Source organism: Lepisma saccharinum, chromosome 14, assembly GCF_977018435.1.
Source record: "Lepisma saccharinum chromosome 14, izLepSacc3.1, whole genome shotgun sequence".
NCBI lineage: Eukaryota > Metazoa > Arthropoda > Insecta > Zygentoma > Lepismatidae > Lepisma > Lepisma saccharinum.
The window spans coordinates 63,694,863-63,722,439 of NC_139242.1; the positions used below are offsets into that span (position 1 = coordinate 63,694,863).

General features: G+C 38.8%; 1 protein-coding gene across 1 annotated transcript; it reads right to left on the reverse strand.

The window, feature by feature from the left end:
- Positions 1–483: 483 nt before the first annotated feature.
- On the reverse strand, positions 484–16,249 carry RpL14 (ribosomal protein L14). Its single transcript, XM_083135790.1, has 4 exons — positions 16,153–16,249; positions 9,469–9,570; positions 7,915–8,109; positions 484–930 (listed from the first exon to the last, which is right to left on the reverse strand). The coding sequence occupies exons 1-4, from the start codon at positions 16,153–16,155 to the stop codon at positions 532–534; spliced, it is 699 nt and encodes a 232-aa protein (XP_082991916.1). The 5' UTR covers positions 16,156–16,249; the 3' UTR covers positions 484–531.
- Between the last annotated feature and the right edge of the window lie 11,328 nt (positions 16,250–27,577).

The following is a 27,577-nucleotide window of genomic DNA, read 5'->3' on the forward strand; positions in this document are numbered from 1 at the left end:
TTGCTTGTAAATGAATAAATTATGGGTACAACCCATTCATTGTACTATTTGGAAATCCTGATGAGGGAAAAATGTTAACTATTGCATGTTGTTTTGAAGCACTTTTGTTAAGAAACATTTGTTGAATTGGACGATTTCATTCTTGCTTCCTTGTGGTGTGTGAGGAAGAAGATTAAAATGTATTATTTTCTCATAGATTAAGTAAGTTATTTGTTGAAGTACACTACATATTACTTTATATCTGAAATAATGTAAATTAATTATAAATTCAGTGATAAAAGATTTATCCTAAAAAATGTATATGCCAGCAAATACGGTAAATAAGAAGCTGTTGGAAGATGGCCCAAGACATGGATACAGGAAATCTGATTTCATGCACTGGATCAGTTAATATTACCTTTCTGTACATTCATAGCAACATTTTGTAAACTTTATCCAATGTAGACACTCAATTTACAACACTGTAGGAAAAGCATCAAATCAAATGTTTCCAAACAATTTATTATTGTTCATATATTTTTACAAATGTCATCACTTCTTTTCAACTGGCTTCTTCTTCTCGACTGGCTTCTTCTTCTCGGCTGGCTTCTTCTTCTCACCTGGTTGCTTCTTCTCACTTGGCTGTTTCTTCTCGCTTGGCTGTTTCTTCTCGCTTGGCTGCTGCTTCTCGCCTGGCTGTTTTTTCTCAGCTGACTTCTTCTTCCCAAATTTCTTCTTATTTTCCTTAGACAGTTTCACCTTGTACGTTGCAATCCTTTGCTTATTTGGGAATGGTACATTCTTGCAGCGACCAGGATCAATTATAGGAAGAAGATCTCCGTGCTTAATACCAATCTTCCTTAGCGTAAAGAAAGCAGTTTTTGCAATCCTGTTCCTCTTCACCTTTGCCTTCAAAACCTTAAATCTATCCAAGTCGTTCATGTTCCTCCTCTGAAACAAAATAGCCATCAATCACACCTATACTACCCAGAGGCATTAACCTTTAGCGGACGAGCCTCGCATACTTGGTTAACCGTCCACTAAAGGTTAATTCTTTCAACACTGAAAACCTCATTTTACATTGTTTTCCTGCGTCACTAGATTGGTTATGACAATAAGAATGAAACTGATGAAAACAAAAATCACAAAAAAAGTACAATTTAATGGGCCAGGATCAAATAACATGCACTGTCACAATAATAATATCTCATTAAAATGTATAAATAAATATAGATGAGCCTATCCATCCCTCTTCCTGCAGAAACCACAGGCCTCGTTACACCTTGTTCCCTTTCTCCATTGTGCTAGTTAGAATAGTACACAAACCTACATTTATACACTGTTCAAAACAATTAGAGAACATGGAAAATATCTGGAGGTTGATGTTTAATCAATGACATTACAAACGAAGAAGGGCATGATATTGCTCACGTGACTCAGGCAATGATAGATAGTTGGGAGAAGCGCACAGTTGTGACAATAGCAGTCTTCAGACAGTGTAAGACTTCATGTAGGAATGTGAGCTTGTGGTTCAATGCCGCAACAATGTGATTTACCACAATCGATGGTGTGGAGAGCCATACAAAAGATGGAAGCTTAGCAGACACCAGCAAGAAGTAGCAGCAGCTCTTGAGGTGCCTCAGGTTATTTCCCACCTGTAGGCTCTAAACGAGAGGAAATTTAGGATGAAGGCAAGGTCCAGGCTGGTGCCTCTTGCTAAAAACCAATTAGAACCGACAAAAAAATGCAATGTACCCTTCTCATAGTAATAAAATGCAGGGTTTTAAATAGCCAAACTGTTTGCAATTGGCTTAGTCAGGCCTATGGTGTGAGTTCCATTAACAGCAACACACTGTCCAGCACATACAGGGTGGGCGAAAAGTCCCTTTACATGTTAATAGCATAGTACAGTTAGACATGTAGATAAACATTGTTATGAATACAAAAACAGTATATTTTTTACTATTGTTGAGCAGATTAACTCTTTATTATTATTTATTATTAACATTATTGTTCTTCTGTTACAGATTGTTGAGATAAGAATTTCCCGCCATAAGCTGAGTCCTGCGCATGTCACGTTCACTTCGGGTAGTGTGGGAACGACGTGGTCCACTGCATTCAGTCAAGAGAGTGAAACCATGGCGGATACAAGTGCTTTCACTGTTGAGGAGCGTTTGGTGCCTTCTGTGTGGGTTCACGAACGTCAGAACACAAAGAAGACAATGACAGACATTTTGAGGGACTTCGCTGTGTGGTTTTCTGCCACCATCATGACCAACGTTATTCGCATGGAAGAAGAAAACCTTTGCGACGGGAAGTGCACCACATAGCAGAAGGCCGACGACTTGCACCGAAACTTGTGCTGCTGTGGCGGAATCAATTGAACGATCGCCGATGAAGTCAATCCGTAAGCGGTCTGCAGAATTAGGCATCCCGCGATCGACTATGCGAGACCACATGCGGAAAGACTTCAACGTTTCATGTTTTCGGCCATCCTCAGTGAATGAGTTGAGTGATTGGGACTTGGAGCAACGTGTGCATGCATGTGAAATGCTGCTCGTACGCTTCCCGCATGCAAATGATCAAAAAAACATTGTTCTCTGATGAGTGTGCGATTTATTGTAGCTCACGAAATCGTAACGTCTTTTTTGGGGGCAAAAGACAATCTGCACTTTTATGAGGAAATAGAGTGCAATCCGCCACAGGTTATGATTTGGGCAGGAAAAAACTGAAGACCACCTGCTTGGACCATATGTATTTGATGGTCCTGTGAACCAGCAAAAGCTATCTTCACATGATTAACACGTGGTTGCTTCCCGAATTAACGGCAAGAGGAATAGCTGACATCGTTACACTTCAACAAGACGGTGCTCCACCACATTTTGCTGCGAGTGTCCGCAAATGGCTAAATGAACTGTTTCCAAACTGCTGGATTGGACGTGGATCACGAGACCTTTCAGCACCGTTGCCATGGGCTCCACAAAGCCCAGACCTCACCACACCGGAAAATGCACTATGGGGCATAATAAAAGAAGACGTTCGTAAACGACGATCAACTGAAAGACTGAGTTTGCATGGCATTTGAAAGGATCACACCTGATATGCTGCAGCGGATGAACACAAGAACATGGCGACGCATCAACCTTTGCATCGAACGTGGAGGAATGCACACTGACGTTGCTTATTCAAAATAAATGTTGAAATTTAAAAAAATATACAGTCAACTCTTGATTCTACGACCCCGGGTATAACGGCCCTCTCGAAGTAACGACCCTTTTCCCGGGAACCGCGAAAAATTTAGAAAAAGATAGAAAAAAATTGAAAAATTGAAGGAAATCGGCCGAAAAATGCGTTGTTTTTTTCCCCACTCATTTCCTTCACGAGCGCTCTACCGCTCACAATTGGGTCTGAACTAAAAATAGACACCACCACACCATGCTTGAGTGATATCCAATAGCACTTGACCTCTGCCCTCCCCTCCCTCACTCAAGCGCACCAATGTTACCACGCACCCGACGGCGCTACCCAACGCGCCAGGCTTGTTTTGCCACGCTTTCTCTTGGATACGCGAGAGGAGAAGATCGAATGTGCTTGGATGTTATTTTAAATCGACCTTTTGTTTCCTTGTCCTAAGAGCTGCTGAAAACTCGCGGGGGAGGGTGGGAGCAGCCCGAAATGACTGCTGGACTTGCAGTCTTTGCCAATGTGTATGGCAGGTCAAGCTCTTTCATCGATAAATACACCACCTTGAGAGATAAGATCGCAGGAATGTTCGAAAATACAGATGTGTGGCGCCTGGAAGTCTGGCCCATCTGTCCAGTTCAGCAGGTTCCCGTGAGTGAGCAACTCTCGGCCTTGTAGCCGACAACTTCCGGTAACCGCTTTCATTCAAAATGTGTTCTTTGTTCCCTGCAACACTTCATAAAAAAGCGAAACTGTTAGAGATAATCAAAACCACATAGGTGAACTAAAGATCGTCAATCCACTTAATGCGTTGACATCCAGGTTTCCACAAAAGTTTACTTTGATCTTACGTGCATCGTGCATCATAACTCCCATTTCCCACTTCATATGTTTTCCTAATTGTGTCGATGTCGTAATATCTGCTAAAAAAAGTGTTCCGTTGGCTTACTGACTTCTCCCTCTTTTCCTGTCAGGAAACGTAGGGGGGGGGGGGGGGGTGCGATGCAGATTGTTTCAGCCACGATTTTCTTGCTGATGCGGGCTGATTACAGCCGAGGGTGGAAAAGGACCCATCCCTCTTCCTTTCCTTTGACGTCTAAAATGGGGCAACCAGTTCTGGATATATTCTTGAAACCGAACAAAAACCATATAACAAGTAAAACAAAAAGGGACCCCCCCCCCTTTCCCCAGCTCATTCTCCGCCACTGGTGTGCACGGCAATGTTGATAATTGCAGAATTCAGTTGTTTTTTAAAATTTATTTATTATATATTTTTTTTAATGCTGTTGTCTGCATAGGAAATATTGCCCGTATTATTGTCTGTTGCGTGGTAAAACTGGTAAAACGTAAAGCAAGGCTCATTTCTTTCTTCTTTACACTGCTGTTAAAAGTTCCGTCTTCGACAGTTGCGTTATCTTTAAAATGCTGGGACTTTTCTCTTCGGCCACCTGTTTCCAGCCGGTCTCTTTGTTTTTACGATGCAGCTGGCGCCAGTGTTTTGTCTAGCCTCTGCTAAGCTCTTGCTTGCAGATAACAGCGATGACTCATCCAGCGCGAAGAAAAAAGTTATTGTTTTGAATCTCGCAAAGCTATTTTGATTTGACGATAACGAAATTTGATCTCCAGAAAGCAAAACAAGAGTTAAAATAACTTCATGTTCTGCGCCTTCTGATAAGCACAACTGTAAATTTAGAACCATTCATGTGGAGGAAAAAAAAAGTGTGTTCAATGTAGGAATGGTCGCTGAGACTGATTAAAAATACATTATTCAAGGGGAAATACATTATTCAAGGGGAAAACGTTTGGAGGGGTGGGTGTTTGACATCGAGAATACTCCTAAATCCAACATTAAATCGTCCATTAACGTGAGAGTAAATAACGATCTACCATTTTGATATGTGAAAATGCGCAGTTTCATAAAGCTTGTTTTCAGTTCATTTTATGCTGATGGGCTAATCGGGACTAAATATACAGCTTAAAGTGAAATTCAATTCCAAACCCGAATGATTATCAACTGCCACGTTGTTTAATGACCTGTCCTACAATACGCTTTGGGTGAAAATAGATCGCAAGTTGCGCATTTCCTTTTTCACGCTGGATTACAATGCAAGTCAAGGAAGGAGTTTGGACTGCTCCCTTGAATGGGGAAGGAGGGTGAATGAAGTTGGTTGAAGCAAAGAAAATTACTTTTTTTTTACGATGTATTTTACACAGCCAAACCAGAATGAAAATTACAGCCCTGCCTTTATTTTTTTTGTCTGGTACCTAGAGAGGTTGTGTTCTTTCTCCCGAGAGATCTAATCTTACCAGTTAATCTTGTAACAGACAATGCTCCAGTAAACCCGTATAAAATCCAACATTCATTCTGCCCGATTATCTCCCGACTTTTGCTGGCACCAGTCTGACTGGTGTCAAGATTCTTCGAGTTTCGCTTGCAATAAGCGAGAGATTGTTTTCCTTTCCATAGGTCTCAGTGGAAACGGGTTTCTCATGAACTACAATTGTAAGAATTTCCTGGAAAAGCAACGACTGTGTACAATTGAAACAAAGTAACATTATTTTAAATTCTCTTTTGTGAAAACTTTTTCATGTTCTATTTTCCTTCTCACAACACGCATCCTGTGCATAACAGGTTGTATAACTACCAGGCTAAATGGTGTTACCATCTCCTAGGCATCTTTGTGTCCGTTTGAGCTCCCTTTAAGCTGAAAATTGGTGCAAATTCCAATAACGACCCCTTCGAAATAACGACCCTTTTCCCGGGAACTGTGAAAGGTCGTTGAATCGAGAGTTGACTGTATACTGTTTTGTATTCATAACAATGTTTATCTACATGTCTAACTGTACTATGCTATTAACATGTAAAGGGATTTTTTGCCCAACCTGTAGAAACTGGAGTGAGGAACATCGAAAAGGGGGCATGCCGAATGAAGTCTGATGCTGTTCTCCTAGGAGTCTCAGTTCAGTTTCTAGCCTGACAATCAATGTGTCCCAATCTACAGAGAACGTGGAACATGCAATAACCCTGTCTTTGTGAAAGAAACATCCAAATGTGCATCATAGTGACTCATCACGTGAGCACTGCGTTAAGCAACCATAAGGCTTCTCTCTTACCTGTACTAATTCATACCCTAATGTATCAGTTCTCCAAATGTTCTTTCACTTGATAAATATCATGTTGTATATGATTTTAGTCTCATTTTTCTATTCTACTCTTGATCCCCTAATTGTTTTGTGCAGTGTATATTTAAAACATGGCAGTGCAGGCAAATGTATATTTATAATATTCTACTTAGTATTAACTAGGGCTGAGCCAATACTGATGCGGATGTATGAGTATTGGTTGGAATTTGCAGATACGGTCTTTCACGGAGTACTCAAAAAAACCGTGCAACACTTTCACGGAGTGTAATTATCCTGGAAATTATGCAAAATTTGAGTTTAGTTTAATTTTGCACCAGTTTTGTGTCAAAAAACTGAATTTTGTGATAACATAACATATAATTTAATAATTTTGGTGGAAACTAACACTAATTAATATTAAAATATATTTTAAACAACTTTAATTATTACAGTTTTCAAGCATCGATACTCTAACACAAGACATGAAAGTAATGAAAAACATAAGGCAAAGCATAAAACAAGAAAACTGGAAAGCTGATAGCATTTGCATGAAGATTCAAGATAACATGAACATTTTTCAACAGGTTTTAAGGAGCAAAATTGCAGTCACAGAAATGTGAACGTGGCTGTAATCCAGAAAAAAAATAATATATTGTATAATTCTTGTACAGTGTGTCCAAAAGGCACACAACCGATATTGAATGTACGTAACTTTTGTACAAAAAGGGATAGAGACATGAAACTTAAACTGGGTATTAACTTTGTCTATGTGGATATTTTTTGGAACAATAAACAAGAAAATCAGACCCTATATGAACATTCAGTATGTGAGAAAATTGGTGACTTGTAAAAAAGGTTTTGTATGATGTAGAAAGAAATATGAATACAAGACATCTATTGAGTTGCTTGCAATAATTTTTTGTGTGTATTGATGGTCATCGTGGGTATTTATAAAATCAATGAAAGAACCATAATTTTTTATGCATTTTGCGCATTACAGAATGATTTAAAGGATCAATTATGACATTCACAAAAACGTGTTTTCTTCCTTTGATATTCGAGGTGTACTGGTAACATCGGTTGTATCAGAGCAGTAGCATGTGCACGGCACCTGGATATATTATTAATGCCAAGATGAAAAGAAAAGTGATTTTTTTTGTACATAAAGATAGGTAGGCTAGTTTTATGTACGATAAAATTTTAATCCTTAATTTTATCTGGGCATTGATTGAATAACATAGATGTCTGCCACACCTGGTACTGTCCTCTCACACGACCAATGTTGCCAGTAAATCTCATAATTTTGAAAAAAAAAATGCAATTATTATGAATATGTCAAAATTAACCCCATGCATTGTCCTGCAATGCACCAAATGTGTAAAAATTCATGTTCTTTCATCAACTCGATAAATACCCAATAGATATACATTGAAAATTATTGCAAGCTACTTCATAGATGCCTTTTATGCATGTTTGTTTTTACATTGTACAAAAACTTTTTTACACCTTAGTAACTTTCCCCTAATACTTAACGTTCAAAATCTCAGTTGCATGATATTTCCAACACACTGTAAATAGTGATTTTGGATTACGAAGCAGTTGTAAACAATATAGATAAATATGACTTACCTTCCGTTTCTTTTCAATGTTCTTAGCCCATTTACTTTCAGCCCACCTCTCGCCTAACTTCGCATCTTTCCAAGCTTTTCTCACCACCCTAGTTGATCCAGTGTAGGGGAATTTAAGCCTGAATTTTGTCAGGTGCAACTGGGTAAACCTTATTGGTGTCCTTGGTACTCCAGTCTCAGGGCCATCTACAAGAGCCTGTAATGAAATTGCAGAAACCACAATGAAAAATACACACATACTCTTATCTCTATGTATATAGATGAGATCTTTCTAGGTGTGAACTTTCCAAACTTGCAGCAACAAACAAAAAAATTAATTGTCTTCGAGAGATGAAATTTTTTCTCCCTGGAATGAGAGGGCTTTTGGTGGTTAAATGTGTACCTCCCAATAACGAAAGTTCAAAGAAGAAAACTAAATTAGCCACAAAAATTTGTATTTGGCATGCCACCATAGAAAGGGATCGCAACGAATCATTACAGTTTTAGATCTGGTTTAGGTCAAACTGAAGCACTCCTCACAATACCAGTTCTATGCAGACTGGAATCAGTAGGCAATTTGGTATCAACCACAAATTCACAACTCTTCTTGCAAAAGCATTCTGGTTCTCCCCACTTCAAGGACCAGTTTTGGGAAAGCAGTTCAGCATTTCGGTCCAAGCAGACCAAAATTGGCCCAACTACCGCAGAGAACCAGTTTGACTGTCAAAATGCTAGAAAGGCACCGCATGTAGCATGCAAAACACTCACTGATGTCATGCAGATTGCCAATTTTAACGTTTCAAATTTAGAAGATAGAAGTTGAAAATCTGAATGCTGGTTATTCATGTTACCATGAATACAATGAAGTAGGAAAGTTGTGCAGGGCTCATATCGTACATTTTCCATTTTTGAAATGAGAAAGTTCAAAATCGGTATGCTGAATATTAATGCTACTGTGGATTAACTAAATACGGATGTTTTAGAACAACAAAAAAGAAGGGTTGCCTTGTTTTGTTTTCAGTTTTGAAGATATAAAGCTGAAAAGTCCCACACCATGGCCAGGCAGTCTAAGGTGTCAGGCTATGGGACATGCACTGGGGAGAAGCCTATCAACTTTTCTCTTAGATTTCAGCCAGTGTATGGGCCCGATGGCCACCCACCAGCATGAGAATTTTCAGGAGCTATGAATGAGTCGTGGAACCTGGTCATGAAAAAACTACAACAACAACTTGGGGTTTCCCACCCTGTAATTGGTTGGATGATCGCCCACCTCCTGCTGAGGCATGTGGAAGTGAGGGCAGCAGCCAGTAGTTTGGCCTTGGGCCTCAAGGACTGTTGTGCCATGGGTTGTTGTTATAAGTTTGAAAATCGGTATGCTGCTTATGGGTCTATTGTGAAGGGGGGGAAAGGAAGGCAAAATCCATCATTTTGGGAAGTAAAACCTGAACAAATAATTTAATATTGTCACTTTATTTAAACAGTTATAAACTGCTTTATAATGGAGGTAAAAATGAGCCAAGGGAAATTATTGATTTATCATGAATTGTAAAACAATTCAAAAGTTAATTTTACTTACCCTATTCTGATCAATTACATCCACAATGGCACAGAGCTTGCCTCTGTACGGTCCATCTGCAACGTACACCACACGCCCTGTCTCCACAAACCTTTTGAACGGCTGAAATGTAAAAAAACATCAAAATTGTAAGATTATCACATAAATTGCCAGAATTTTCTGTGTCAGGGAGGTGGGCAGGTTATCGATCTAAAAATGATTATCAGTGGTTATAGTAATAACGTATATTTTATTCAATGCATCAGATAAGTAGGCAGGATAATCCAACACAGGTTTCACACTTATTATGCACAAAATTCTTTATCCTTTTTACACAACTCTATGACTTGACAAACTTCCATGTCAACTTGACATGTTTACCAAACAAATCAAAACACACATAAAATTCCAAGCTTTTTACATGATTTCCAAGTTAGTCGGAATTCCGGTAAAGCTCTCGTGTAGCAGAATAATTTGCTCTTGCCTTTGGTGAAAGGGTTTCCGCTTTGACCCCAATGGGAGCTCTAAAATTCCTGTTTACACAAAATCATGAGGGTGATTGGAGAGCTACTCGTCACCCCCCCTCCCTCTTGTTTATGATGCCAACAATGGAATTAGATTCAGACTATCAAGCCAGAAAAGAATGTAAATTGTAGTGTAGAAACATTTTCTATTGCTATACTATGCAGCTAGAGATTATCCACATGACATCAGTGCTCTTTGTACAGAATCATGTGCTATTTGACCCACCTCTGGCTCTCATTATTATTTTATTTTACTGTTTCATAAAGAACAGCTCCCTCAGAGTAGCATATACAGTAACTTCAAGACTCAGTACATTATCAGAAAGGTGCATTCTTATTGCTACTTAACCATTACACCCCAGAAAGGTTGAAAATTTCAGATAAACCCCTGAAGCATTGAAGGTAGAAGACCTCACTGAAACTTAAGTAAGATGTCTTGCCTTTTCCATTCAGTAAGGCAGATGAAGGGGTCTTTGCAGCATTAATAATGATGACTTTATGAACACAATGCATTTACAATAGATAATTTAAATGTGGAAGGGGAAAAAATGGGTATTTCAATATGCACTTTCGAAAAACATGGCTCCAAATGAGAGTACATCACCAATCTTATTTCAAGCTGATTACTACTGTACAACACCATAGTGTATGGTTGCATTGTTGATTATACAAAGAGGGGTCCATCTTTTAAGAATGGTCTAATGGTAATTATGTGACTTCTCTCCTGCTAAACTTTCAAAATCATTCCATAATAAAAAATAGCAATCAACTTTGGAAAAATATTCAAATAGGGCAAGGATTTTAAGGTGCAAAACTATGGTCGAAAAAGGGGAAAAAAAAGTTCTGAAAATATTTTCAAAAAGGTGTTTATAAAATGGTTTTATTTTTATTCAATGCTCTGTCTCTTCTGTATATGATGCAACTGCATAAACTGTGGTTCTACCGAATAGGTTTTGTTGAAGTTTGTGTTTTCTCTCGCGGGTTTTGCTACATTATCCTGGGAACCATTGGGGCTGCCATGTTTATACCATTTTATAGCTCTCCTTCGAATCTACAAAAATGAGACTACAGGATTTTATGTAGCTGCTCAAGAAGAGTGAAAATAGTTTATTTGTCTGTCCAATTTTTTAACAAAACGTGAAAGAAAAGGAAAAGGGTGCGGAAGCATCAAAGAGGGGTAAAATGTTCTAATCTCACGAAAAAAAAAATACATTCATTTTACTTGATTTCATGTCCTAAAATACATGTCTCAAACGATCGGTATGAAAACAGCTTTATTTTTGGAAAGGTCCTGCATCTTAAAATCTGTTCTCTAATTATCACATTGAATTCTCCTCTCTGGTCATAAAATACTTAAAAACAAAGTGGTTTATTAAAAGACATGCACCACTTAATATCTGTAATTTTAACATCACATATCATAACATTGCATCCAGGGTCATTCCATAACAAACCATACAATGCTGGTTGCACGACTATTTTAGAAAAAAAAATCTTTAGTACATGGTTTGTGCATGTCCAAAAACCTTGCTGTCCTAGTTCTCCTGGGGCAGCCATTTTCCCAACATGGTACACAGCTTTCTTTTTGTTCAGGTAACAGAGTACAGAAACCTTAATATCTTAAAAACCATTAGAGCTAGAGACCTGGAACACAACTCATTTTGTAGCTAATGAAGTATACGTTCTATGATATTCAAGTATGTCTCGTTCAGAATTGCATCCTAAGTATGAAAACTATGGTTGGAATTTGGGTAACAATAGTTAAGGAATCTGATTTTTAAACCAGACTTCTTTAATGAAGGGGTTTAGTCTAAGGCTTGAAATTTTCTTAATGTGTACACCTACCTACAGGGTGTCAGCAAATAAAATATCAGCACTTAGAAATGCAACACTATTTCTCAGCATGTCTCATGAAAAATTCTGAAATTTTGGCATAAAAGAAACCCTGCATAAACTGAACTCACAGTAAAAATTTAACCTTTTAAGTGGGCCATCCATTTCCAAGGAAGCATGTATCCTTTTCTCCCCCTCAAGATCGTTGACCCTCACACAAGGCATGAGTACAGTTTATTGCTGTCCCAACCAGATGTGAAAGTGGATAGGGGGTTGTGAGTGGTGTCAAGTTCCAAGATTCCTTCAGTTTTCAAAGATATTCTGGCATTCCAAACATTTGGAAATTTTGCATCAGTTTGGCCTAGTTGCGCATATGTAAAGCTTGCTTCGCTGTTGTTTGGTTGAGGTGCTTCATGGGTTTTGGAGGTCTTTTCTTTATTGGTATTTATGCATACCTTATGAAATGTGAAACACAATTAATACAGTGACAGGCATGCGCATCAGTGCTATGAACAATGGATTGATGTGTGTCCTGTAGTGGAACTGAGTGCAATCAGGAAACCTGTGGTGAGAAAAATTAATCCCTTCCGGACAATTTTCAGAAGGAATATAAAAACGTAATGTAATAATAATAATAAAAAAAATAGAAGCCGGAGCTGATGATATTTACAAGCCCCACCTATGGTATTTTAATATATATTACCAGAGGGTGCTGCAGTGTGCCACATTCTATATGGTTAACTTAACAGGGCAAGGTTCAAGGGAGAACCCCCCCCCAAACAAATTTTCATGTTTATTAAAATGTACGGTACCAGTTGTATAAGCCGGAGACACATTAAACTTGTTTATTTTCAAATAAAAATAATTTCTACTTACCTCATATGCATACCGGAACATTTTTCAAGCTGGGGATCACTTTTTTTCCATGAAAAAAGCGTTATTTTTAACATTATAATCATTTATTGGTCGTTGCTAATTCAGCGGGCAAATCTTGACTCACGTTGTCCATCGTCAGCTGATGTGCAGTGTTTCCAAACTCATGAACCAATAAATGCCGCACAAACTATTCACAAAAGGTTTTTAAGCGAAAATTGAGACTAGATTCTACTTTACGTCCTTATCTCCATGGTGATTGCTTCTTTGCGTTCGCGGTGCAGCACCCGGCATCTCTTCGGGTAAGTACCTTTTTCTTTTTACACTTTCTGTTCACGATAGCCCCACTATCCATTCACGGGGTCGAGGTATGCCTACGAGGTTAGGTTAGGCCTGTTAGGTTAGGTTCCATTAGCATTCATTTCACCCCTAAATATGTGCTTCATCATCTAAAAAATTCCTCAGTACATTCAATTACGCATATCCGGACAACATCGGTTTTTCTCGATTTACTCCTTCAGGAAATTTTTCCTCGCCTTGGGATTTACGTTGTTGAATTCCTTATAAAATAAGCTTTCCAACGATATATGACACGTGGTAATTGTTTACTATCCTTCGGACACCTATAACTACTTAGTTTCTTCAATTTTTGACATTCGTACTTACGTATCTGCTTCGCGGAACATTCCTGAAGGTGTATCAACGTTGTTTTGATGAAATTAATTGCAATTTTTCACATTACCAGTAAGTCTTTCTGATAGGCCTTTTCGCTTGCCTGAGATGAACTAACCTAACCATGCGCCAATGGTCCATGGGGCTAGCACCAATGGTTCGGAATTATTTCCAATTTCTAGATCCTAATACTAACACGACACCAAATTTTAACTATGTTTCCTAACCTAAGAGAACTAACGTATCCACGTGCCAATGGTTCGTGGGGCTAGCTATTCTCCGTCGGAGAATTAATTTTCAACACACAACATGAATTTCAGCTATGAAACCTTCCCACATCACACAAAACACCTTCCCGATGTTCGACAATGCTACAGGAACTTATTACGGTAAGTAGTTTCTTCTGTAAAAATAAATAAATGTGTCCGAAGGATAGTAAACAAGTACCGAAAAAACAATTTCCCCGGCTTCAGAAAGTCCTCAAGAATGAAATTCCGTAAGTACTTTCACGTCTTTTCTCCTGTAAATTTGAAGAAATCCGTCTCAGACTTATACAAATGTACAATGGTAGAAAATTTGGTATGAATTTTTTCTTCCAATTTAATTTTCTATGTTTGCCTAACCTAACCTTCCGTGAATGGTTTGTGGATCAATTTTCGCTTAAAAACCTTCTGTGAATAGTTTGTGCAGCATTTTTCGGTTAATAAGTTTGGAAACACTGCATATCAGCTGACGATAGACAACGTGAGTCGAGATTTGCCCGCCATATTGTGTGTAACGAAAGCGAATTACCAACGAACAATAAATACTTGTAATGTGAAAAATTACGCTTTTTTCAGTGGAAAAAGCAAAATCCCACGGGGTCGGGTACCCTATTCTACACCCTCGAATTTTGAAATTTTTTTTCTTTCATTATGAAGGTTATGTGATCCTATTTGTGAATAAAAAAAAATTGGAGCGCGGAAAGAAGTATTTACGACTGTACAGCCGTTTAAAGTTGAAATTTTGTCGTTTGAAATGGTTCGCAATTATTTCCAATTTCTAGATCCTGATACTAACACGACACCAAATTTTAACTATCGATCTCAACCTAACTGAACTAACCTATCCACGCGCCAATGGTTCGTGGGGCTAGCGCCAATGGTTCGTGGGCCTAGCGCCAATGGTTCGTGGGGCTAGCGTCAATGGTTCGTGGGGCTAGCGCCAATGGTTCGTGGGCCTAGCGCCAATGGTTCGTGGGCCTAGCGCCAATGGTTCGTGGGCCTAGCGCCAATGGTTCGTGAGGCTAGCGCCAATGGTTCGTGGGCCTAGCGCCAATGGTTCGTGGGCCTAGCGCCAATGGTTCGTGGGGCTAGCGTCAATGGTTCGTGGGGCTAGCGCCAATGGTTCGTGGGGCTAGCGCCAATGGTTCGTGGGCCTAGCGCCAATGGTTCGTGGGCCTAGCGCCAATGGTTCGTGGGGCTAGCGTCAATGGTTCGTGAGGCTAGCGCCAATGGTTCGTGGGCCTAGCGCCAATGGTTCGTGGGGCTAGCGTCAATGGTTCGTGGGGCTAGCGCCAATGGTTCGTGAGGCTAGCGCCAATGGTTCGTGGGCCTAGCGCCAATGGTTCGTGAGGCAGTAGACCATCTCCCTGTAAGTCAAGTACAATGTCCCGTATGTCTCGTCGAACAAAGCCCTCTATGTCCTTCATCCGTTGAACGTGTGTCAATCTCATATTTAGTCCTTTTGTATTAATTCAATGTCACACAAATCAATTCCAATGTCTAAAGTCGCACAAAACAATTGCAATGTCTCAAATATCCAATACGCCAATAAATTACATAAATAATATATTGAAAGCGCAAATTATCCCATTGAACAAGTCATTCATAACAAGAAGAAATTGCAAATTATCCCATTGCACAAGTCAAAGATAAGAAGAAAAAGAAAATGTTCAGACGTGCGCCTGTGACATGAATCCGAGATGCGCCATGATGAAATCTCTGCAAGACCGTTTTGACGTTACATAAGGAATCTAAATATTGAAAAACGTAAGTTTCCTAGCACGTAGATCTAAAAAAATTACTTTCCGCGCTATTTAGAAACATCGTTTCTTATGAAGAACTAATTTTCGTAACGAGAATATTTTAAATGTGCGAAAAATCGAGGGTGTAGAAAAGGGTACCCGAGCCATCCCACGTTCAAAAATGTTCCGCTATGCGTAACAGGTAAATGTAAATAATTAGGAAATAAACGAGTGAAATGTGTTTTCACTATACCATACTGTTACCAAATACCCACATGTTAACATGAAAATGCAAAAACCACTTAAAGCTACTTTCTCCAATGCGTATTTGTATGTTATTTTACGTCGGTGATCTTGTACTACGACGGGGATGAGCGAGTATATGAACTAAAGCAAAGAACACGGTGCCTGGAACTCGAACCCACGAACTTCGGTGGCGAGATCAAAAGTCGATCACCGCCGTCGCAATGCGTGTGCTTGGTTAGATGTTGAACATGTTTTGTTGTATGTTGGAAATGTTACTTCAAATAATAATTCCAAAAGTCAAAATGAAAGCGTAATTCGTGTAAGACAATTGTTACTACTACTATCATTGCGGGTCGGTATGCTCAACCTGGTATTAGAGAAGGAACACGTGCCAGGTCTCATGCATTACACCAATACGAAAATTGGATTCGCTTACAACTTCAATTAAGGCAAACTATGTATGAAAAACACATTGACACCTAAAACATCAATTAAACAATACAGATGATACAGTAACTATCTCTTTTATGTAAAACTTTTCCGTCTACATACCATTTTTCCGTTCTCGTCCTTCTTTCCCAGGAAATGAGTGAACTCAAAACAGGATGTACTAATCTAGTCAAAGTTCAAAATGTTATAAAATAATTAATTTATTTATTACAAATGAATTTCACTACGCAAGAAAACCAGTAAAATTTCTTACGTTTTTTTTAAAAAAATTAGCGATTTATATAGAAATTCACGTGAAGATGTTATTGAAAACTGACTAATTTTTGTCACAAGTCTGGTAATTTCCCAAATGCTCTTTTACCAGTCTAAGCTACATTGAAATGTTTACTATTTTCGAAAAAAAAATCAAATTCTCACATGATAAAATAACGAGTAACTTTCTAAAAATAAAAATCTTCAAGATAAAACATAACGGTAATGGGGTAACTTGTGATTTCATTTTGAAGGCTGGGGGGGGGGGGGATCGAACTTGGAGCTCATCATTGGGGAACAGAATAGAACATTTTCTATAAAGATAAGAACGTCCAGAACTATTCTACTAATAACTGTTAAATTTGAGAAATCATAAATAGTACTCATTACTTTGTTTTTCAAGTCAAAGTCAGGGGGGATGGTAACTCCCAACTACAGTGGAACCACGTGCAAAATAGTCTTCTCAGACTCGCGACTCCTGTGCATTGTACTTCCTCGAGGAGGGGAGGGGCAGAGTGGAGCATGCTTCCTTATGGTCCGAGTTGAACCAATGGAAGAGAAGGTGCACGGAGGCTTTTGGCTGGAGGTTCTTTTTCTTGTGGTCGCTGTATAGCATTGCAAAGCATCCCCCCAATTGTATCACTGTCTCCACGAGAAACAGCGAATCTTAAGATGGATCTTGAGAGAGAACTATGAAACGCCAAAAGTGTCTCTTGGCACAGACTGTTCTTATCCAAGATGGTGAAGTAAACCGTCTCTTGGCTAGTATCTTGAGATACGTTTATGAAACAGCATGGCGTCTTAAGAGAGGTCTCAAGACGCTTTCATTTCTTGAGAAACGACTAAATCATAGAAGCATCCCCCAGCTAGTCCGAAAGCTCGACCAAACACCCCCTTCCCCCAGCTACAAATTTCCAATTCAAGCGCTACCAAGGAGGTTACCAAGAAGTACCATTAGCTTGTAAATTTTGAATAAACCTGCAAATATGGTGAGCAAGTGCCCATACCACAGCCCATACTCTTATTACAGCGCCTTGAATAACGTAGTGTGGAAAACGGCACAGTTCTGCACGCTCTGGCTGGTTCCACTCGAAAATGATCCGCTAGAGGCGCTGGTGTTGAACCCGGTGCTTGGTATTCGTCTGCTTATAATGGAAGTAAATGGAGTTTTCGCCTCAACGTCTGATTGATATGATATGATATAATTTATTTGCATCCAAGGACTACAATTTTGTACAAATATACATCTGTAGTATAGGACATGTCAAGTAGAAGTACATAATAATAACATTTGGTAATTTTAACATAAGATACACGCATATATATTGGTGTATTATAACCCTTGCATATCAAGATATTATACTATACAATTTCAGTTTGATGTGCAACATCAAGCCCTGCATGTATGGTAACTAACCATACCTTTTAACATTTATTCTGGTTACACATAGTATTATAGGACATGTCAAATAGAAAGACATGATAATAAAGTTTAGTAATTTTAACGTAAGATACATTGCATATAAAATATTATACTTGAAAAATTTCAGTTTGATGTGCAACAACAAGCTCTGCACGTATGGTAACTAACCTAACCATACCTTTTAAAATTTATTCTGGTTACAGATACACAAGACCTTCAAAAGATGAGTGTTGCCTCTGTATATTCTTGTATGCTGTAAAATGAATGTTTAATTAGCATGGTTTTGATTATCTTTTTAAACTTTTCCACTTTGGGTTCGTGCCTTAACTCTCTGGGCAACTTGTTATACAGGGCAACTGCTGAGTTTTTAGGTCCCTTCTTGTAGAGAGTAAGTCTTCATTCGAATTTTATCTTTATTTCTCGTGTTCAGGCTATGGATATCTTCATTGGTTTTGAAAGTACTTATATTTTGTTTGATGTATACCAGACATTCATAGATATACAAACAGGGTAATGTCAGTAAGCGGAAGTTTCGGAAGAGATTTCTGCATGAACATTTCCCATTGACTCCTGCCACAATTCGAAGTGCTCTTTTTTGTAATTTAAACAGTATGGAGCTATGTGCCTTGTTTCCCCAGCTCATGATTCCATACCTTATTACTGATTCAAAGTTTGCTACATACAGACTTCTGACAGACCAAAAGCTGGTAATATTTACCATTACACGCAGTGCAAAACAGACTTTACTTAATTTTTGTTGAAGCATGTCGATGTGGTTTGAAAATTTCAAGTGTTCATCTAAAACAATACCCAAAAATGTAGTTTCTTTTGCGTGCATTAAGTCTGTATTTTGGGACTTAACATTAATATGTAAGTGTTTCTTTGTTTGAGAGGCAGTAAAATTTATGTAATTTGTTTTGCTTGTATTTAGAATTAAATTATTTCCTTGAAACCAGCTATCAAGCTTTAGCAATGTGTTGTTTACTTTATTTTTTAAGGCTTGCTCACAGTGATCTGTTAATATAATGTTTGTGTCATCTGCATACAATATAGCCTGTGCCTCATCCAAAAGTTTTGGCATTTCGTTTACGTAGAGCAGGAATAGAAAAGGTCCAAGTATGCTGCCTTGGGGAACTCCACAATTTATTTTTTGAACTGGAGATTGATTATATATTGTATTTCCATCAGCATTTAAGTAACATATTTCTAAAAATTGTTTTCTTTCATGAAGATATGATCTAAACCATTTATGTGCTAGTCCTCGAATGCCATAATTTTCTAGTTTGTTTAGGAGAATTTTGTGATTGACTGAGTCAAAGGCTTTTGTCAGGTCAAAGAAAATCCCAAGTGTGTGTTTGCAGTTATCAAGTGATTCACACACTTGTTCAATGAGATCAATCAGGGCTGAATTTGTGCTTTTTTGCTTTGTAAGACCGTGTTGTGTCTTGCTTAGTACTGAATACTTTTCACAGAATTTTTCAACTTTTATTAGCATTGCACGTTCAAAAATTTTTGAGAACATGAATATGATAATTGCTATGATATTTGGTACAGTGGTCGCGAAGATATTAACGAACATTCTATACAGTCGACCACGTCCTGTTATCGTCATACTTTCGTTAATAATACGGGAGAAAAAATACGCGTGGAATGCTCTTGGCAACTAAATTTTTGTGTATGAATTAGGTTCATTATTATCATCATCATCATCATCATTTCTTTTAAAGATATACACACTGAAGCATTTGTATTTTTGATATTTATTGTCTCTTTTCTTTCGCTTGAAACTAATCGCGGCGATGATGATAATGATGATTCCATGAAACGACAAGGGGAACCCCACAAAACTTTCTTAGTGCCATCGACATGAGTGTAAGGAAACTTTCAAACCAATGGGACAAACGACACAGGATGTTCACACTGTCACACTAGTGACACACACTTCCAGACTGTAAAATAGCATTCATTGCACATGAGGGGCCAAACAGCAAACGACACGTTCATATGGCGTATTCGCGTGCTACTTGTTACTTCGGTCGGAAAGCTCCTTAAAGGAAGGGTGCTCAGAAAGTAGCAACGTACTGCAGGGGGAGTTCCCAACTAAGTGACAAGCGACATGGTGCCTTCAGTCTATTGGCAAGCGTTCGCTGCCGAACAGCAGATAGGCGACACGATAAACTGCACATTACAACAACAGATCTAGACGACACGATAAGTCACACGTGTCGCTTTGTCGCTTGTGCGTCGCTCAAACTGGGCCATTTCCTCAATAGCTTGCAACATGTTGCCGTGGTTTGTTGTTCGCGCATACGCGATACAATGAGTGTCTTGCTTTAGGGAGATTGCGCACCAAAGCGACAAGGGGCACGCGACACTTGTCGCTTGAGGATTTCACCAACCGAACGCTGGCCTGTGCTTTCCGTCATGCCGCTACGATGTGAAATGTTGCTCTTGATTGGCTTGTTTCCAAGCAACATGTGTCGCTTCGGTGTGAAAGTTGCCTTGGACCGAAGGACCCATGTTGCTTTGGTGTGAAATCCTCGTATCGTTTGTCGCGTGTCACTTTGGTGTAAAATCTCCTTGAGGAAACGGGGCAGTCAGAGCTTGTGTCCCTACGGTTCGAAAGGCTGCATTGATTACGGACTGCTCGCTTTCAAGCGACATTTGTGGTTTGTCGCCTCGGTATGAAATATCTCTCAGGATACTATTTATATTTGTAATAACATAGAAAAATAAAATTCTAGTACACAATCCAACACCTCACGTCCGGAATCACTTTGCGATGGTTCTTCTTGTGTTACGCATGCTATTTATTTATTAATTTTATTTTACTTTTCTTTCCAAATTAATGTCATTTCGCGACTGCAAATCACTCCACAAATATAACTGTTCCCATCAATTCACGTACCGCCCTTCAAGACAAACAAATCTACATAATATATTCCAAAAACTAACAAAGCCGCATTACTTTCAGAAGAAAATTAGCACCGACATTGATCGCACTGCCATCTGTTTCTCATCCGTCTGGAGAACCAGTTTCTTGGGTTGTTTTCCACACTACGTTATTCAAGGGGCTGTACTCTTATCAATGGGTGTTTTCGGATAGAATTAATGGGAGCGCAGCACTAAACACATTCACTAGGACTGAGCAATGCACAGAGGGCACATCCATGAGGGGTCATAAACCCCTTTGGCAAGGGCAACCATAGGATTTTTTTCCAGCTAGGCAAATTCAATCAAAGACACTGCTTGAAATTATAATTAAGGTGTGAAATACATAATTTAGGCTGACATTCAAACCACCCTTCTCCCTCCCAATAAGAAAGAAAAATTCGATAGGTAAATGCACTTTTAGCACAAATATGAATGTTTGTATGATATTTACATATTTAATAATATTTGGGTATTCATGTATCTTGTCCCGCACCGTGACCATGCAGTCTAAGGCATCATGCTTTGCACTCAATCCATGGGACACACACACATTTGAGTCTCCTGGGGGAAATGTAACAAATTTTCTCATGAGATTTCGGGCAGTGTATGGGACCGGTGGCCACCCACCATTGTGAGGAAATTGGTTAGCTACAAATGAGTAGTGTAACCTGATCATAGGAACCTACAACTGGGGGTTCGTTGTGCTGACCACACATCACTGGTTGGCAGGGGCGTGCCCAAGGGGGGGGTTGGTGGGGGTTATAACCCCCCCTTTGGCCCAGTATTCCTAAAAAAAAAGAACATCAAATATGAAAAGATGGCAAAATGAGAACTGACTACCAGAAAAAGTGTACGTAACATCTCCCTTTTGAAAATCCTGGGCACGCCAATGCTGGTTGGATGATCTCCCATCTCGGTAGAGCCTTGGTAAGTCAGAGTGAGGACGGCAGTCAATGGGTAGTCTCTGGCCCTCATGGGCTGTTTTGCCTCGGGTTATTATTATTATTATTAAAGTACATTATGTAGTTCATTATTATGTCAGCTTCTCCTCACCTGTTTTAACTACTTCTTGGTTCAAATATCTTTGATATTTTATTTCCAAACTATTTTGTTCCTCTTTTAGTGTAAAGGACCAGTGGTACATGAAAGTTTTTGATTTGGAGGGGCTACAAAGTTCAACCTGCACACAAACAGCATTACATTTTCAGAACAGCACATATAGATCCTGGTTTCTTAAATAGGTTTTTAAATTATTTCTTATAGCCTTGTACTGTCAATAAAGAAGCAATAATCACAATGTAATTCTCTCTTATTTCTTAAAAATGTTGGTTGATAAAATGAACATTTTCAAGGTACACATTTATAACAAATTTTAAAAATTAATGCAATTCTGGTGCAGATAAAAGGTTTAGCCCTCACAGTGGTGGATCGAGAAGTAACAGTTGAGAGGGGCAAATTCTATCAATTCTAACCTACACTTGTACCGTTTCATGTAAACAAGATAACCAAGCTGACTTCCATGTTCGAGATTAGCATATAGTTCTGCAAAAATTGGGGTCCAGAGCTGGAATAGATGATTATTATTGTAAAATTGTATGTCATTGTCAGTCATAATTACACCTATTGACACGGGAAATTAAACAACAAAAAGACAAGTAAAGTGAATGAACAAAGAGGGTTCCATCCCCTTTTCAGGTATATTGCATGGTGGTTTGGATCCAAATTTAAACTGTAGGTCCAATTCTGATCAGCCTATCATCAGCATAATGTGGATTTAATCAAACTTTAAAAAAACAACATGTTCTCGAGACTGTTCAACTTGGTGATAAAATAGGAATTGTAGCTTTGCTGGGGACGTGATTCGAACAGGTGTTCTCAGATTATCAGGTGCTCGAAACATTGGAAGCTAACTCCAATCTATCCTGGTTGGTGATAAAAGACAGAATATTACAGTCTTCAAAAGTAATAGGAATCCCAAAGCATGTAATTGGCCCTACTGCCCTTCTTGTCCATACCTGATGCCAGGAGTGCCCACAGGGGAGGACTATGGTGCAGGCTGCACCATCGAGATAATTGGTGGGGGGGGATTTTTTCTCTTTAAATGATATAAAATTCAACGTTTAAATATTTTTCCTAAACATATGTACTCTAAAAATTTTACACCTTAAATGCACCATATTTAATCCATTAGATGAAGAAGATAAAGTGGTTAAGGGTATTATCAAAGGGGGGAGAGAAATATCCAACTCTTACATATTACGCCTTAATTGACATGTGGGTTCTGGAGGGGGGATTCTGAATTAAATGGAGGAGGAGACAGGCCTTACATTATGGTGGGTATTTTAGTTAGAGGAGGATTGAGCTTTAAATTGAGGGTGGTATACAAGTCTTGTGTATTACTATTGTCTTAGACTGTTGCAGGCCTGTGTTGCTGCAGCCATGAACCTTCGGGTTTAAGAAGGCTAGGGAGTTAGTTAGTTTAGTTGCGGAAATTCTGGCGTGGAGACTGAGAATTAATATTTTGGAGGAGGCAATATCCACTCTGCAATATTAACAGTAAGTCTAAAATTGGCATGAAAATTTTGGTGGTAGGATTAAGTATTAAATTTAAAGGGGGGGATAGGAAGCTCTTGATAAAGTGTTAAATCCTAGATTGTCAATAGATTTCTGTAGTGGAGAGAGTTCGAACATTAAATTTTGGAGACTGTATTTAGCGATATGGTATTCACACATTTTCAACCCCGAACACGCCAAAAGAGAAACTGGAAAAGACTAAATATCTCGGGATTCTAAGAAGTATTGACTTCCATTTAAATTAATATTCTTGAAAACCTGCAAAGAAATGGATGTAAAAATGTTCTTGCTCGCTTTGCTTGCAATAATGTATTGCAAAAATGCATGTTTGCCATTTTACTGAGGTGAATGTGAAGTTTTATACTATAGCTGCATTACAAGACATAAGTCCTCCTCCGTGGCCGTGCAGTTTAAGGTGCTGTGCTTTGGGCCCCGACTGTGGGATGGCATGGTTTCAAGTCCACCTGGGTTTAGTCTCTGGGTTCTCGGCCTGTGTATAGGGCTGGTTGCAACCCATTATTGTGAGGAAATTGGGGAGCTACAAGTGAGTAGCGTAACCCAGTCACATAAATCTCCTACAACGGCTGGGGGTTCAACATGCTAACCCCACATCACCCCATTCCTGGTTGAAGATCTCCACACCTCTAGATAGGATTGTGGGAAGGAGACTGGCAGCTGGGAGATACACCCACGACCTTTTGAGGACAGTCGAGCCATGGGTTATTATTATTTTTTTCACAAGACATAAACGATATTCTCGATATTCATTAATAACATCACTTCTTAAAATACAATGCTGTGTTTGTATACTGCTTAATTTAAAGCAGATGTATAATTTGGAACAAAAATACATCGAATCCGTTTTTCTAAATTATTGTCACAGGAAACTTTTACATTAGCAAGTTAAATTTGCACTGAAGATAAAATACACATAATTATTGTTATGGGTTACTAAAAGAACTATAGTTACCCCAAGAAAACGGTGGACACTGAGTTCTTTGAAAGAGGAACTGTATTATATTTTCTCCCTGAGCTTAGAATTCTAGCTAGGGGTTCTGTAATGTCTCGTGAAACAACAATTGAATCGGTCATACGGCTGGAGCATGTCATTTAGTTTGCCAAGGTTAAATTTTCTGTCTTTATTTTAAGTTGTGTAACAAATTATGTTAAATACTCAAATTGTGAGTTTTATGATCCCACTCACAAACGCTATTTACATAATTTAATCCACTACATTTAACAAATCTCTTTACTAGCTTTAAGTTTTTTTCGAAAATCTAATAATTAAAAAATATGGACAGTTTAACATGGTATTTCATTGAAATAGACATCAATTACGCATATTACCAGTGACATCGACACTTGGGGTAGCAATCAGTGGCATACCCAAGGGGGAGTTTGTGTGGGTCATACCCCTCCCCCCTTTAGGGCCCATTATTCCTATAAAATAGAATGTCAGTAACGGGAAAAGATTGCAAAATGATGAATGAGTACCAAAAAAAGTACACAACCCCCACCCCCACCCCCATTTGAAAATAAAAAATGATTTGATTTGACTACTAAGCCAGAGATCCTGATTTACTCGGTTTCGCCATGGGTATTCTTTGTGTGTGTCCCTTCATCAAATCTATAGTATCATCTTCGCGATTAGCCAAAAGTGGCGGAAAAGCGAAGTAAAATAAACCAAATCAAGCAATCAATCAATGATTTGATTTCATTTTTGTTACTTAGCGTCGCTTTTTTGTCACATTTGGTTAATTGCGAAGATGATATGATAAAATTAATGAAGGGATAGACACAAAGAACACCCATGTCCAGGTTGGAGTTTGAACCCAGAAATCCTGGTGTCGTAGCGTGCTGTGATAACCACTCCCCCACGGTTGGTTGATTTGGTGTTTTAAGTACACTTTATGCACAGAAACAAAACAGGTAACAAAACACACTTTCTGTAGTTTCTTCAATAATATTCATTTTGCTTCTTGAGTTCTGAGATACATTTTTCATTCCAAATTATTTCATTATTCACCGCAGAGTACAACAATAGGAACAAGAATGCATGCTCATCACGGGTTCGAATCCCAGCCTGGATTGTTGGAGGTCCCTTCATCAATTTCATCATATCACCACTCATCCTCATTTTTGCGACAACCAAATGTGTCCGAAAATCGAAGTAAAATAAACCAAACCAACAACAATATGAACGCTCTTTCTCTTGCCCAAATAAATACATCCGTTAGAGGTCAAGAGATTAGTATATTTAAATAAAACTACTAAAACGAGAGAGAGAGAGAGCCTGAGCAAATATTTTTATTTTAATCATTATACATTCCATATTTGAAAAAAGAAAGAAAGAAAGCATAACATTATTGTCTGCACATAACATGTTCCCATTTCATAAATAATAAAACTACATCCCATATTATACACACATATTGTACGTGTAAAAAGTTGTGGTGTAAATACAGAGAACATAAGTCTGCAGAAAATTTCCCCCTTTAGAGGATTTACAAAGAAATCGAAGGGTAACCAATCCCCTATCTGTCATATAGGAGATAGACTGGGGACCTGAAAGCACAGGCTTTCAACCATTGCAGTGGGGTGCAAGGGAGGTAGAGGCAGAAATCTCCTCTTTTCCTTCAGATGGCCATTTCTACCTGGAACTGGTGAAGCAGAGGAAGAGCGAGCTAGGCCAGCTTTGCCCGTGGATTGCACCAAAGGACGAGAAGCACGTGAAAAAAAAAGGGTTGCATATGAACTGTGGCTTTAACAAGACAATAAATATTGTGATTTGAAAATAATTAGAGATGTGAGATTGATTGATCTATCTTTGCTAGACTAGCTACTCCTCAGTGCATGTCACTGATTATTACGTATTCACCAAAACCAATTTGGGGGGATTATGATGAACGATTTTAGGGACGGCTTGAGTGTTGGGGACCTCTGTTTACGGAGGAGGGGCAGATCAATTATAGTGCTCAGTAAAGATAAGAAAAAAGTTACTTTCGGTATTCACGGTCATAATTAAATACTTTGTGGGGATTATGATATGGTTTGAGGGTGTGAATGATATGATTTTGGGATGGGGGGATGAACCATTGGCCTTGGAGGGTGATAGACATCCCTGCTTGATGCTTCGTTATGTGCACATTGCAGTGGCTTATTCTCCATGTTTACCTTGTTTATCGCCAGCAAACCAACCTTTTTCATATCTGAAAATTGCTGGAAAATTTGAACTTGTTAGGACTTCTAGTTTTGTTTTACTTGCATGCCTGCCCTGCATTGGTATTTTATTTCTATTATATCTAATTAATATGTAAAAAATACATGCAATAAATAAGAATTGCTGATGTAAACTAGGTTACATTTTCAGAACACCCCACTGGCACATTGAAATTTAATTAAACAGAAAATTTACATGTAAATATATAGTTTTTTTTCATTTAAAGTCCAAGTCCCCACTCAATTTCAACAAAGGTTGTTAATAAGAAAAGACGACACTTGTGAGAGAAGATTTTCCTTGGTCTCTTGTCAATATTTCTTAACACCCATCTCATTCTTGTCTTGGTCTCAAAGGGTATAGGTTTCCTTTTGATATACAGGACATAAAAAACATATGTAGGATGTCAGTTAGCATATTATCAGAGTAAGGAAAACAAACACATTTCTTTATGTTTTTTTTGTTCTGTTTCATGCCTTGTTTTAACGCTGCAAAAAGTTATTTTAACCTGAATATTTGCATCCACATTCCACGAGTTCGCAATTGTCACAAATTGATTAACTTTGTAATTCCGATAAAAGGTAAAGGTAAAAAAAAGGTAAAGTGTTCCCCTGTGCATAGCACCACGCCATGAAGGCGTATAGGGGGTGTGGGGGTAACGCCCCACACTTTCTTGATCCGGTCGTGAGTGGGGGTGATGTGATCAGCATCATGCCCCTGACTGCCTTTACCCCCCAGGTACCCATGTTATTCGACGCTGGGTGGGCGCCGGGGCCGCTTCCACCGTTAGAAAAGTTCCCGGATTTGAACCGGCCGGGGATCGAACCCGGGACCTTGAGCATGGTAGTCAGACGCGTTACCGACTGAGCCACCGCGGCCACTTGTAATTCCGATAATAAAAATATATTACATACATAGAAAAATCAGGTATATATCAGCCTGTGGTTTAGGTAATTTTTTCACACATCATACAGAGGTCTCAAATGGGAGACACAGTCTCTCATCTCAATTTTACAATAATCAACATCGTTCTTGCCCTCTTCTCAACAAGTATTGAATGGTCCGTACCCATTCTCATTTCGGCATACCAAAGATCATCTGAGTCTCGTCAATGGATTTAGAGATGC